Below are 13551 nucleotides of genomic sequence, written 5' to 3' on the forward strand. Positions count from 1 at the left end.
GACTTTGTTGTAAATATTGTAAATATAGCTGTTGTAAATATTTACCAATGTGCTGGTCTTATGAATCATGTAACAGTTGGTTTTATTCATTTCTTTCTAGGTCCAATTATATCTTATCACCAAGCAGGATTTTTACTTGAATCTCTAGAAGATCTAGATAAACAGTTAAATGCGCATGGTAGCAGATTGTATGTGGCAGAGGGATGTCCTCTAGAGCTGCTCAAATTCCTGAAAAAGGACTCTGGATTAAAGCATCTTTTTTTTGAACAAGTGAGCATACTTTTTTGGCTGTGCTGTATTCTGTTTTCAAGCTTCTTTACCCTCAGCTTTTGGAAATTTATGTGTGCATAAATTTAATATATTTTGTAAAATACTCATTCCCAACTTTTATAAATTACCTAGCCTATCTTTGATGGGTACAAAATAGCATCAAGCTCGTAGCTACTTGTAAACAATTATTTTATTTCTCAGATCTGAATGCTTGTGGATGGTATTTAAATTTATATCTTATTGTTTTATTTTTCTTCTTTGAGTATTGGCTACCATGTTCTCTAAGTGCTTTTTCCTTTGTAATTGGTTTATTTTTCCTGCTTGTAACTTTGTTTTTATTTAGGCCAATCTTATGTAACCAACTACTTTTTTTTGAATGCAACTAAATTTTTGTCTTCTTTGTTATGGTGCAAAATATCTCAATCTATTTTTTCAATGAAATGCCTTTTTGTCTTTGGTTCAATTGCATAATTTGCCACTTTTTGACTACCTTCGAAATTTGTCAGAATTCGTGTCTGCACGTGTTACAGCATAAAAATCGCTTAATAGAGGTAGCATAGATAATAGATTGAATAGATCAAGAGAGACTTTAAGAGATATTGTCTGTTTTATTGGATTCTTGGGATATTTTGTACTTATGTTTTCCTATTATTTTGTGAAATTAGACACATTCTTCAAAACTATGGGACTAAAATCTGCCAATCAAAAAGTTGTTGAAGAAAAAGTGACGAAGCAATATGATAATGTAAGGACTATTTTCAGGATTGTGAACCTATTTGGTGGAAACGGGATGGGCTGGTAAAAAACCTATGCTGTGACCTTAATATTCCATGGTCAGAAGATGTTGGACACACTCTTTGGGATCCTGATCAAATCATTGAAGCTATGGGAGGATCCCCCCCTCTCACCTATAACATGTTGCTAGTAAGTAAAGTATTAGGCTTCCTTGAATATACAGAAGCTGGTAAAAATTACGCACATATGTATTGTGCATATATTTATTATATTTAAATATTTGACTAGTGTCAATTTAGTTTCTTGGTTTGTCGCCCGTTTTCCATTGACTTTGCTGTATTTTTTCATAGCAGGTTTTTTCACTGAATTTTAGTTCCAGAACCAAATCCAGGATCAAATTACAATGGGAAGAGGTTTTGTTATATCTTACAAGAATCATAGTTATAGATTTAAACGGGCTTCATAAACGTTGTAAATAAATAAAGCACTATTAAAGTAAACTTTTTTTTGTAAAAAATCCAATTTGGTTAAAAATGGTTTGGGGGCTGTACTTCCCTCCCCCCAGGAGCGTCATGAGAGGGAGGGGGGCAAGAGGGACAGTTGCTCCCCAATAATTGAAAACTATAATTTATTAAGTAGCTTTAAAACTGTTACCCGTTTTAAGTGTCAAATTTGCTCTTTACTTTGTGCAGATAATTTTTTTAATTAATCCGTGCTTGTTTTCAACATAAGGAAAACCAGAAAAATAGAGGTTCATTGCACTTCATAATATGTTGCACATTAATATTTTTCAAAATTTGAAACCTTATCATCAAGTAAAAATGCGATCCTATGTTCACTTGTTACTTCTTGTTTCGCCACATTTGCTCAGATCAATTTTTCCCCTGACATTTAAGATACTTTTACTTCTTGTTTTAAAAATTTCATAAGTGGAAATGAGTACACCTTCTACATATGCAAATAGGACAGAAATGGATTCATTGAAGAATAAGAACAAAATAAGACTTAGTGCTTTTTATAATGACATATGTATTATAACTAGTTTGGTCAAATCGGTTTTAGTTTGGTCGTGGAATTTGGTAGAGGGGGGTCTACTCCAGGAATAATTTAACTGTTTTTAATATCAATTTCCAATATTTAATTAAAATTCTGGTTCTCTTATTTGTCATTGAAATGCCTAATAAGCGCTGATAACGTCCTATTCATTGCATTTTGGATTCAAATACTAACCCAAAATCTAGGGCTGCCACTATGTACAATACTATACCGACTTCACACTATTTTCGTTTTTCTAAGTATTTCTTATAACCAGCTCCAAAAAAGGATTGACATAAATGCGCTAAAAATTATGAATGGACTTAGTCGCATCCCACACAACGTCAGCGTTATTTGTGGGACTTTATCTCTACAAAAGCATGCCATGGGAAGTGTGTGCTGAGAATAGAATAAAGTAACAAAATATGTATATTTTTCTCACAATTTAGAAATTTGGGTGTGCACATATAAGTGGTATCGATTCATTCTCTTTTTTTTTGCTATCAGTTTTATCATGCAGCACTAGGAGACTGAGCTTTGTTTTCAAAGGGAATTATAGATATAAAAACGATGTTCAAGGTAACCGCCTTCTGGAATGTATACCCCCCCCCCCAGACCTTGATTTAAACGAAGAAAAACTTTTGCGTAGTTTTTATAGAATTCGTTTTTTAGACAAAGATACAAAGGGGATGGTGAGTTTCAAATTCTAGAGTTTATTTTCCCTTCCAAATGGCATCCCTGGCAATGTTTGCATTTATTTGAAGTTTCTGCTGCAATGATGCCTAGAATTTTTCAGATTTTTTGGATATTCTTGTCAAAGAATGCCCAATGAACAAGTTAATAATTCCAACTTTAACTTTTTTGGATACTATCAAATTTGGAACACGATCGCTATTTAAATGTGGTAATATGTCACTAAATAATGCTACACAATCTGTTGTAATACTCTGACTCATCCTGTATCTTTACCTATACAGCGCTATTGCGCTACCTATGATTTTTGTTTCGGCTTCATGTGGCCCGCTGATATCAATACTATTTATTAATATAAATCGGCGATTTCACAAACAAGACAATTTAAAAGAAAATCATAAATAACATTTCAAGAAATCACGTATAATACAACATACTACAGTTTAGTATGTGCTGCAGCTTTATTGGTGAATTTGACTGAAAAAGATGAGTATAAACGGCATTTACCTTCACCCCCCCAAAGCTTGTTTACGCTGTACAACTGTTGTCTGCAGAAGCTCGTTGCTGACAATTTTAGTAAAAGCCAAGCACCAGCACTTATATTTGTGGCTGATTAATGTGTTTTTATTGTTTAATTTGTATTTTGTAATATCTTTAAATTCACAAAGAAACGTGTTTGTTAAATAGTTACTTTTTTCACTACCGCTTGATTAGCATCTACTTCAATAGCAGCCCCTCTTGCCCTCAATAAAAATACTCTAGCTATGCCCCTGTCCCCTCTACATTTCTTTTCGACTCGTAAAAACGTAATAAAAATGAATATTAACGAATTTTTATGTTTTTAAACAATTTTTATTATCCCCCCCCCCCGCCTGAACAAAAATCCTGGATGCACCCTCGGGTATTGTTGATTGTTTTACATTTTGGACACAAATTACGGTTTTCATGTACGATCGTTTGTCTGTCCCTAATATTTTCTTAATGGAGTGGATAATATTATCAATCTGAAAAGGCATATTCCCCCCGGTGTCCACCATAGTGTGCGAAAATGTAAATGTTACTTCCCTATGGTAACTGTTGACATTGTTAAATGGAACATGTGTCTCAAGTGACAGGCACTCACAGAGAAAACATTTTCTGTTTTCTGAGGGGATTTGACAATTAACCAAAAGCACGTGATTTATATACGAAAAGTAATTTGTTCATGAATACGCAAAAACCCTCATGGATGATTTAGATAATGACTCTACGTTGAAGTAATAGTTTTAATAGATGAGGAATGACATTTATTTTCAGCATGGAAATTAAAAAAATAGCTGCTATACGCAAATGCACGCAATTCTGGCTTTGACAGATAGGGGTTTTGTAGGACTTTTCCCAGCGAAGAGGTATGTTTGGACTCGTTTTAGAATATTCTTATGACAGATTTCTCCTTTTTTCCCGTGTGTAGACGTATTTACGGCTACGCTACAAAAATTCATGCCTAAAAGCGTGACTACACAATGCAGATGGAATTGGGCTCTATCATTTAATAGTCTTAGGTTATATTTCCAAAATGACGTGGCATTAGTGATTTAAGAATAAGTTTTCTTTATTATTGGGCAAGTATCGATTTTGTAAAGGGTGCTTAAAATGTTAATACTGATTTTAATCATGTTCCCATGAGGTTTAGTGTTCCCTCATAAATGTAGTTATATATTTCTTTTTGTTTCATAATCAGCAAACCATCGAGTGTATGGGGGAGCCACCAAAGCCTGCACCAAATCCTGATTGGTCAAACGTGAAATTTTGGCACATTCCGTCTCCGATTGGCACATCTAGCTTTCGTATATTTGAAAATGTACCGTCTTGTAGTGATCTCCAACTTCCATACGACCAATGTTTCCTGCCCACTCGAAGAATAATTGGCGGTGAAAAGCGAGCCCTTCGTCTTCTGAAAACTCGAATAAAACACGAAATGGATGCATTCTCTTCAGGATATTTTCAGCCTAATCAATCTAGACCAAACCTGCTTGGTCCAGCAATGAGTTTGAGTGCGGCCTTGGCTCTTGGAGTGATCTCAGTTAGAAAGTAAGTTATCCTTAATTTATAGACTTAGTATTTGATTTATCTTAATATCATGGCTAGTTTCAAAAGCTATTTTAATTTAACGGTAAAAACTATCAGTATTTTTTAAAAGAAGTATCGATGAAAGTACAGCAGATCCCCGGTAATCTGACAAACGTTTTGTAGGGTAGTGTCGAACTGTTGAATTTGTCAGGCTTCTTGTCATACCCATTCATTTTTGGTTTTATTTTCTTATTCTGGCATGGAAGCCATGTGTGAAACATGTTGGTCATATACTGCGTTTTGTTTTCCAGCGCTTGAATTGCAATTTAATTTTATGTCATTATTGATTAAAAAAAAAACTTTTACATGCCAGCTTTAGTGGAAATCAGATATTGTTTGTGAAATTTGCATTTACTGCCTCTTTGTTCTGACTTTTTTTTTCACTAAAGACAATAGGGCCTCTCGGCTCTACCTTGGGCCATCAAGTTATATTAACCTTAAAATGTCAAACTTTTCAGCTTTTTACCGATAGATGTCAACTTTAATTCAAATTTTAGACCATGCTTAAAATAGTTTTTTTTTTCTTAGTTTAGGGTGGTCATAAACACACTCCCTAAATGCTCCCTGAACGACCAGGTTTCCATTGAGGTGCAACATTTATGTGCTTAAATATATTGTATACTCAAATTATATTTATATCTTCAAATTATATTTTATATGCTTCAAATTATGTTATATGCTCAAAAGATATAGTTTCTAATAAGTTTTTTTCTTCATTTAAATTCTCAAAAATGTTTTATATAGGGTGTTGGCTTGTGAGATGTTTCGAACAGGTTTAATTGGCTAGTGAGGTCTACTTTTGCAGTATTAGCAGAGTTTCTAATAAGTTTTCTTATTCATTTAAATTCTCAAAGGTGTTTTCTATAGGGTTTTGGCTTGTGAGATGTTTCAAAAAGGCTAAATTGACTACTTAGGTCTACTTTTGCAGTACCAGCAGAGTTTCTAATAAGTTTTCTTATTCATTTAAATTCTCAAAGGTGTTTTCTATAGGGTGTTGGCTTGTGAGATATTTCAAACAGGCTAAATTGTTTACTTAGGTCTACTTTTGCAGTATTAGCAGGGTTTCTAATAAGTTTTCTTATTCATTTAAATTCTCAAAGGTGTTTTCTATAGGGTTTTGGCTTGTGAGATGTTTCAAACAGGCTAAATTGGCTAATTAGGTCTAGTTTTGCAGTACCAGCAGAGTTTTCTAATAAGTTTCCTTCTTAATTTAAATTCTTAAAGGTGTTTTCTATAGGGTGTTCGCTTGTGAGATGTTTCGAACAGGCTAAATTGGCTACTTAGGTCTACTTCTGCATTATTAGCAGGGTTTCTAATAAGTTCTCTTATTCATTTAAATTCTCAAAGGTGTTTTCTATAGGGTGTTGGCTTGTGAGATGTTTCAAACAGGCTGAATTGGCTACTTAGGTCTACTTTTGCAGTATTAGCAGAGTTTCTAATAAGTTTTCTTCTTCGTTTAAATTCTTAAAGGTGTTCTCTATAGGGTATTGGCTTGTGAGATGTTTCAAACAGGCTAAATTGGCTACTTAGGTCGACTTTTGCAGTATTAGCAGAGTTTCTAATAAATTTTCTTATTCATTTAAATTCTCAAAGGTGTTTTCTATAGGGTTTTGGCTTGTGAGATGCTTCAGACAGGCTAAATTGGCTACTTAGGTCTACTTTTGCAGTACCATTAGAGTTTCTAATAAGTTTTCTTATTCATTTAAATTCTCAAAGGTGTTTTCTATAGGGTGTTGGCTTGTGAGATGTTTCAAACAGGCTAAATTGGCTACTTAGGTCGACTTTTGCAGTACTAGCCGGGTTTCTAATAAGTTTCCTTCTTAATTTAAATTCTTAAAGGTGTTTTCTATAAGGTGTGGCTTTTGAGGTGTTTCAATCAGGCCAAGTGGGCTATTTATTAGTTAATTATTAGTTAACATGCTAGGTTTTGGTAGAGGACAATAGAGCTTTTTTGTGTTTTCTTTGTTTTAGGGTATAAATTAAAAGGAAAGTCGTACTTTATTACAGTTATTAATTAGTTGCAATAGTTAGTTAATTATTAGTTTGCATGCTAGGTTTTAGTAGAGGACAACAGAGCTTGTATATTTTATTTTTGTCCTTTACTTTATAGTCTAAATTAAAGTAAAGTTGCAATTTACTGCAACTATTTATTTGTTGCAGTAGTTAGTTAATTATTTGATAATCATGCTAGGTTTTGGTAGAGGACAACAGATAGGGGAATGCCCTACAGATAGGCAGAGTAGCTCCATAGGAGGCTTAGACCAAGTAGGACCTTGTCCCAGTGGGGTCCATAATAGAAACTGGGAAACCCTCCCCTGGGGGTTAATAATTACAGATGGAGGAGGAAGAAGACCCCTCAAATTTACACTCAACAGGGCCCACTGCCGTGTTCACACGTCAAATGAGTTACAAACATTCTCCCAGTAATGGGTTAAATTGCATGGTGAAGCAGAACACCATCGTGGGAGGATCCTCTATAGGAGGACAACTGCTGCAGGGTGTAAGATCCAGATTTATGTACAAGGGCCTCTCTAAAGGGCTGCCTCGACCCTTTCGGGGTACCTGCAAGACTGGGAAACTTGCGGTCAATTTTTCCCACTTGAGGAGTGGCGCCCCTCGAGGAAATTGTAGCCTAGTAAACAACACAGCACTCGTACGGGATTCTGATTATTGGATATTTTTCTGGGCTTGGTTTGTTTTGCTGGGCGTTTTCGGGCTGAAAAACCTCTTCCTAGCTAATTTATTTACTCTGGGCTGCTTCCCCGTAGTAGCATAATATTTGTAGGCATGAATATATAATGAGTCGGAGGTAATAGGCTTGGGACTGTCTGTGCAGGATTTCGACTCTTGTTGATAGAAGAGCATCGCCAAGTGCTGAAAACCATGTTGTGACCAAGATGGGCCCAGGATTGCACAAAGCCTCCAACTTACTGGAGGTCCCAGGGATTTCTTGCTGCCCGGTTCTAAGCCGGCTTAAGCGCCTCGGTGTAGATTTGAGAAGATATGTTGGTCCCCATCCTGCACTGGTATCCGGGATCATTGCTTTTTTTTAGGCCAAAATAATTTCAAAGATTTAAAGAACATGAAAATTGGAACTTGGAATGTCACGACGTTAAAAAATGACTATCGCATCGACATTTTGACTGACGAATTCAGACGGTTTGAACTGGATTTATTAGGAGTTTCAGAAACTCATATCCCAGGGGTAGGAAGCATGAAATTAGGTGACATAGAATTTGCTTACTCAGGCAGGAAGGATGGGGTACATAGACAGGGAGTAGGGCTCATGATGAATAAGGAAGCTGCTAAGTCTTGTTTAGGCTGGGAAGGTATTAATAATAGAATACTAATTGCTTATTTTATGACTAAAAAGTTTAGGGTATCAGTTATAGTAGTATATGCCCCCATTGAAACAACTGATGGAGATACTAGTGACTCAGATGAATTTTACTTACAGTTACAGGAGCAAATAGTCAGGGTACCAGGTAGAAATATGGTGTTTTTGCTAGGAGATTTTAATGCCCAGGTTGGTAGAAATAGGGATAGATGGTATCCTAGCCGAGGTAAATTTGGTGTAGGAAAAGAAAACAGTAATGGCTATAGGCTTTTGCAATTTTGTAGGTATAACAAACTAGTTATAACCAATACGGTGTTTGGTCACAAAATGGCCCATAAGTTGACATGGTATTCACGTGATGGTAAAACAGCAAACCTTATTGATTATGTTATTGTAAACAGAAGACTAGCAGGATCAATACAAGATACTAGGGTGTATAGGAGTGCCGTTATTGATGTTAAAAGTTATGATCACCATCTAGTAGTGTCTAAGGTTAATTTGAAGCTGAAATTTCAGAAGGGTAACTCCCTCCCGGAAAGTTATGATGTTGGTAGACTTCAGGATGAAAATTTGAGAAAAAAAATTCCAGAAACAGTTGAGTACTAAACTTGAGAGTTTAAAATTTGACAAGGTGGAAGATGGATGGAATAATTTCAGAAAAACAATTTGTGAAGTTGCTGATGGTGTCCTAGGGAAGAGTGCTAAAACTGCAACTAGGAATATTAATGAAAAAGCTTTAGGTTTAATAGAGAGTAGAAGGGGTTTTTATAAGAATTATCTGAGTGATAGGTCGTATTAAAACAAAAGGAATGTAAAGAAAGTGGAGAAGCATTAAAATATGAACTAAGGAGATGTGAAGTGGAGGCGATGGATAAAATTGCTGAGGATCTGGAAGATGCGGCTAGACGGCATAATAGTAAAATACTATACTGGCATGTTAATAAATTGAAAGGGAGTAGCCAATCCGGACTTGTCCCAGTTAAAGATAGAAATGGGGCCACAATTAGTGATAAGGAAAAAGTTAAAGAAAGATGGGTGGAACATTTTGAGAATGTGCTAAACCGAGATACAGCTGCAGGAAAAGATATAGATGAAAATGAAAAAGTTTGTGGTACCTTGGATGTGAAGGCAGATTTGTTTAGTGAGGAAGAATTAGCGACGGTACTAAAAGGATTAAGAAATAATAAGGCCCCAGGTGCTGATAGTATGATTAATGAGTTTCTTAAATATGGTGGCTCTGAGGGTAGGAATAAGCTACTGAAGATTATGAACATGATTTTTGAAAAAGGGGAAGTACCCAGTGATTTTAGGAAAACCTTAATTAAACCACTGTTTAAGAAAGGTGACAAGAGTGAGTGTCGTAATTATCGAGGCATTAGTCTGGTCTCTGTTGGTAGCAAATTACTGAGTAATATGATACTTTTTAGACTGAGACATGCTGTAGACAAAGTTTTAAGGTAAGAACAATGCGGTTTTAGAAAAGGTAGAGGATGTGTCCACCATGTTTTCACTCTTAGGTTAATAATTGAGAAGTCCCTTCGTTGTCAAACACCTTTGGTCCTCAGTTTTATCGATTATGAGCAAGCTTTCGATTCTGTTGATAGAACAGCGTTAACAAAGGTCTTATCGTTATATGGTATACCTGAAAAATATATTAAAATGATTTGCACTATGCACGAGAATAATACTGCTGCGGTTAAGGTAGGAAATGAGGTTAGCAACTGGTTTTGTATTAAATCAGGAGTTAAACAGGGTTGTGTTCTATCCCCCTTTATATGGATCGTTTTGATGGACTTCGTCTTAAGGAGCACAGGAAAGGCAATTGGAGACCATGGAATCAAATGGGGAGGAAGAACGCTCCTGGACTTAGATTATGCTGATGATTTAAGCATATTAGATGAAAGTGTGAGGAAAATGAATGAATTTTTAGAGGTTTTACGAGTTCAGGGTGCTAAAATAGGCTTGAAAATCAATGTTAAGAAGACTAAGTCACTAAGGCTAGGAATAAGTGAAGATGAACAGGTGACATTAGGTAACGAAAAGATTGATCAGGTTGGGAGCTTCAGTTACCTTGGTATTATTATTAGTAAAGATGGTGGGAGCAATGAAGATGTTAAAAGTAGAATAACTAAGGCTCAGGGTGTTTTTTCACATTTAAAAAAAGTTTGGAAGAATAGAAAGATAAGTCCACGAACCAAGATTATAATATTGGAAGCTACAGTGATGACAGTGGTCAAATATGGCTCTGAAGCATGGGCACTCCGAAAAGCAGATGAAAATTTACTAGATATTTTCCAGAGAAATTGCCTACGGATTGTTCTGGCTACCCGGCTGACTGACCGTATTTCAAACAGTAGGTTGTACGAAAAGTGTGGTTCAATTGCACTTTCTGGGGCTATAATGGAAGAAAGGTTGAGATGGCTAGGCCACGTTCTACGGATGAAGGATGACAGATTACCGAAGATTGTCCTTTTTGGCCACCCGTCTGGGGCTACACGGAAAGCAGGTCGTCCATGTCTGGGTTGGGAGGATGTCATAAATAAAGATTTAAAGGAAATGGGAACTTCCTGGGAGGGTGTAAAGAGGGAGGCTTTAAATAGATTAGGTTGGAGGACGAGCGTGCGTAGCTGTGTTGGCCTCAGGCGGCTTGGTGCTGCAGTGAGTTATTATTAGTAGTAGTAGTAGATTAAAATCATTTATATGCTCAAATTATAGACCATGCTTAAAATAGTTTTTTTTTCTTAGTTTTAGGGTGGTCATAAGCACACTCCCTAAATGCTCCCTGAACGATCAGGTTTCCATTGAGGTGCAACATTTATATGCTTCAGAAGAGGGGTGAGAGGGCTTGAACCCTGCCTCAGAGAATTTATTACCATGGTAATATCCCCTTACTTTAAGTCTAGTTTATGTTGTTGGTATTTATATTGAGCAGTGGTTACAATGAATTTTCTGTTATAGTCAACAATTTTGGGAGGAGGGGATTTCTCGTAATACCTAAACATTCAAAATATATGGAATTTTCAATAAGCGTTAGTTTCGACTAGGAGGGGGGGGGGGGGTTAAGATTGAGTAATATTGAACAGGGAGTTGAGATAAGGCATAATAGTAAATAAGTTAGTATTGTTATTATTCTGTTGAAGCTTGTAACTCAAGGGGGCGCAACTGGTGATTAGGCCAACTTTTGATAGTATTTTCTGATCGTTAGTTGATCAGCTATACCAAACATAATAATAGTAATACAAGAAAAATGAAAATATCCTTAGACCTACTTACGGAAATTAAAAAAAAAATTACGGAAGTTAAAAAAAAAAAATACTCTAAAATTTTAACTATTTTCATCCCTATAATTCTGATAGTATGTCAAACTTTTTCAAGATCAAGAGACATTTGTCTCAAGCCATTGTAATTATTTTTGGCATTTATTGCAGATTCTATTGGTCTTTACGCGAGGCATTTGAGAAGGTTTATAAAGGGAATCTTCCGTTTTGGCACCATGTAACAGGTTAGTTTTTTTGTGCATAAATATTTAGCAGATCTATTGCTTTTTACGTTATAACCTTTTCTGTTGGTCACTACATTTTCTAATTTATTTATTGTCCTGTAACTATTTTATATATTGTAGTCTGTTATGTCAATAGTTGTGTTGTTTGGTCTCTTAGAGGCCAATCTTTGTTTTTGTTAAACCTTCAATTAATCCAAATGGCCTGCCTCATAGGTGGAAACAGGTCTAACCGTACTTGCAATTAGTGACTTTATAAAACTTAAATACGAACTTCGATGGAAATCCAACATCAAAAGCTTTCAATATTTCAGAAGATTTAGAATGGTTTGTCCAAAAAAAAAAGATCTAAAAGAAAGCACTAGATATATCAACAGTCAAACAATACAGGGGACTTTTTTGAGCAACAGCTTGTTTCATTAGTCGACCCACAATATGGTGAGCTTGAACGCAGCCCATACCTTTTCTAAAACCAAGCTGGAAGGGCGTAAAATTGCCCTCTGAGTTAATGGACGGTAGCAGTATATATTCAAATAGCTTACTAACAAAACAAGAAACTGTGATAGGACGGTAGTAAGAGCAAGCCCTGGGGTCCTTACCCCTCTTAACAGTGGGAAATATACAACCGGACAAAAACTATCTGGCACAATGGATTGTGCCAAGCACATCTGAAACAATTACTAGAAATGCTTCAGTAGTTCAGGACAATCATAAGCAAAAAACTTGAAGCAAAGACCATCACTATCAAGAGGCTCAGACTTATTCACTTGTTTAAGAGCTCGGAATATACCACCAGATTCCAACAATAGCACTTGAGATTGGTTGATACGAATTGGGAGGATTGAGTTGATAAGTTTTTTAAAATGATTTTGGAGATTAATATTAAATGAAAGCACAATATTTTTATAATGGGAAACGAAGTCACATAGTCGAAGAGAGGAATTAATTGGAGGTGAATACTTTACACTGTTTATTACATGATCCCGGGATTTCTTATCGCAGGCGTTCAGTCTCACTCTATGCAGGGAATACTTGCACTTTCGTTTGGTTTTCTGTTTTATTTGATGGACTGAACCAGAAGGAGGACGATCACAGGCTGTCTACATGCGGAGCCAGAACTTAGCTTTTTGTTTAGCCATCTTCACTTTAAGATCAGCTTTTCACAAGGGATTGCGAGTATCCGTTCGAACCCGTTCAGAGAGGACAGCTATTTTAGTGGCAGACGTGAGACAGAACACTATTTGCTGGTAATACGAGTTGATATCGTTCCGAGTTGAAGTTATATATACAGATGTTTGCAATAAGTGGAATGGTGCTTTAATAGATGATAATAACTGGGACAATGTCAATACATAAAGTGGAACATTGGCATTTTCTCAATTTATCTTTGAGAACCACTTGGGAGAGTTTTGTCGTACAGATCTCGCCATGGAGCAAGATAGTTGGCACGTGATTGGTAAATGATCGTCGTCGATTTTTGAGTCGCCCACATGAACTATTGATGAAAGAAGAGCCGAATCTGACACAATTGCATGATCAAGGTTGAAAGATGTTAGTGTCACTTTGCAATAATATCAGCTGAGTGTTATGTCTGAAATAGATGGCCAGACCTCCTGATGGTCTACCACGGGTTTTCTGGGCGGCTCTTAAGAAGGTATAATGGGTCCGAAAGTATAATTGGTATGTAACCCCTCGCCCGAAAGGTTAATGAGCTCTGGTTTTTTAATTGCAAGTCTCCACGATAAAGATGGTGACGAATTTTTCACCATCAAAGGTATATCACAAACCAAAAATATGCACTTTGCTCAAGTATCTGACCCCCTCCCCTCTTTGAAGGTTCTTGCAAACAAGTCACTCTCCATGATGAAGCAAT

The 13551-nt window shown here is 36.1% G+C and overlaps 1 protein-coding gene across 1 annotated transcript in view; it reads left to right on the forward strand.

The window, feature by feature from the left end:
* Positions 1–60: 60 nt before the first annotated feature.
* LOC136025513 (cryptochrome-1-like) overlaps positions 61–13551 on the forward strand; it is a 42786-nt gene continuing 29295 nt past the window's right edge. The window contains exons 1-4 of the mRNA XM_065701543.1: positions 61–270; positions 1033–1194; positions 4454–4803; positions 11608–11681. Coding sequence (XP_065557615.1) covers positions 61–270; positions 1033–1194; positions 4454–4803; positions 11608–11681 — 796 coding nt within the window. The remainder of the gene's footprint in view (positions 271–1032; positions 1195–4453; positions 4804–11607; positions 11682–13551) is intronic.

Source organism: Artemia franciscana, chromosome 3 (genome assembly GCF_032884065.1).
Source record: "Artemia franciscana chromosome 3, ASM3288406v1, whole genome shotgun sequence".
Taxonomy (NCBI): Eukaryota; Metazoa; Arthropoda; class Branchiopoda; order Anostraca; family Artemiidae; genus Artemia; species Artemia franciscana.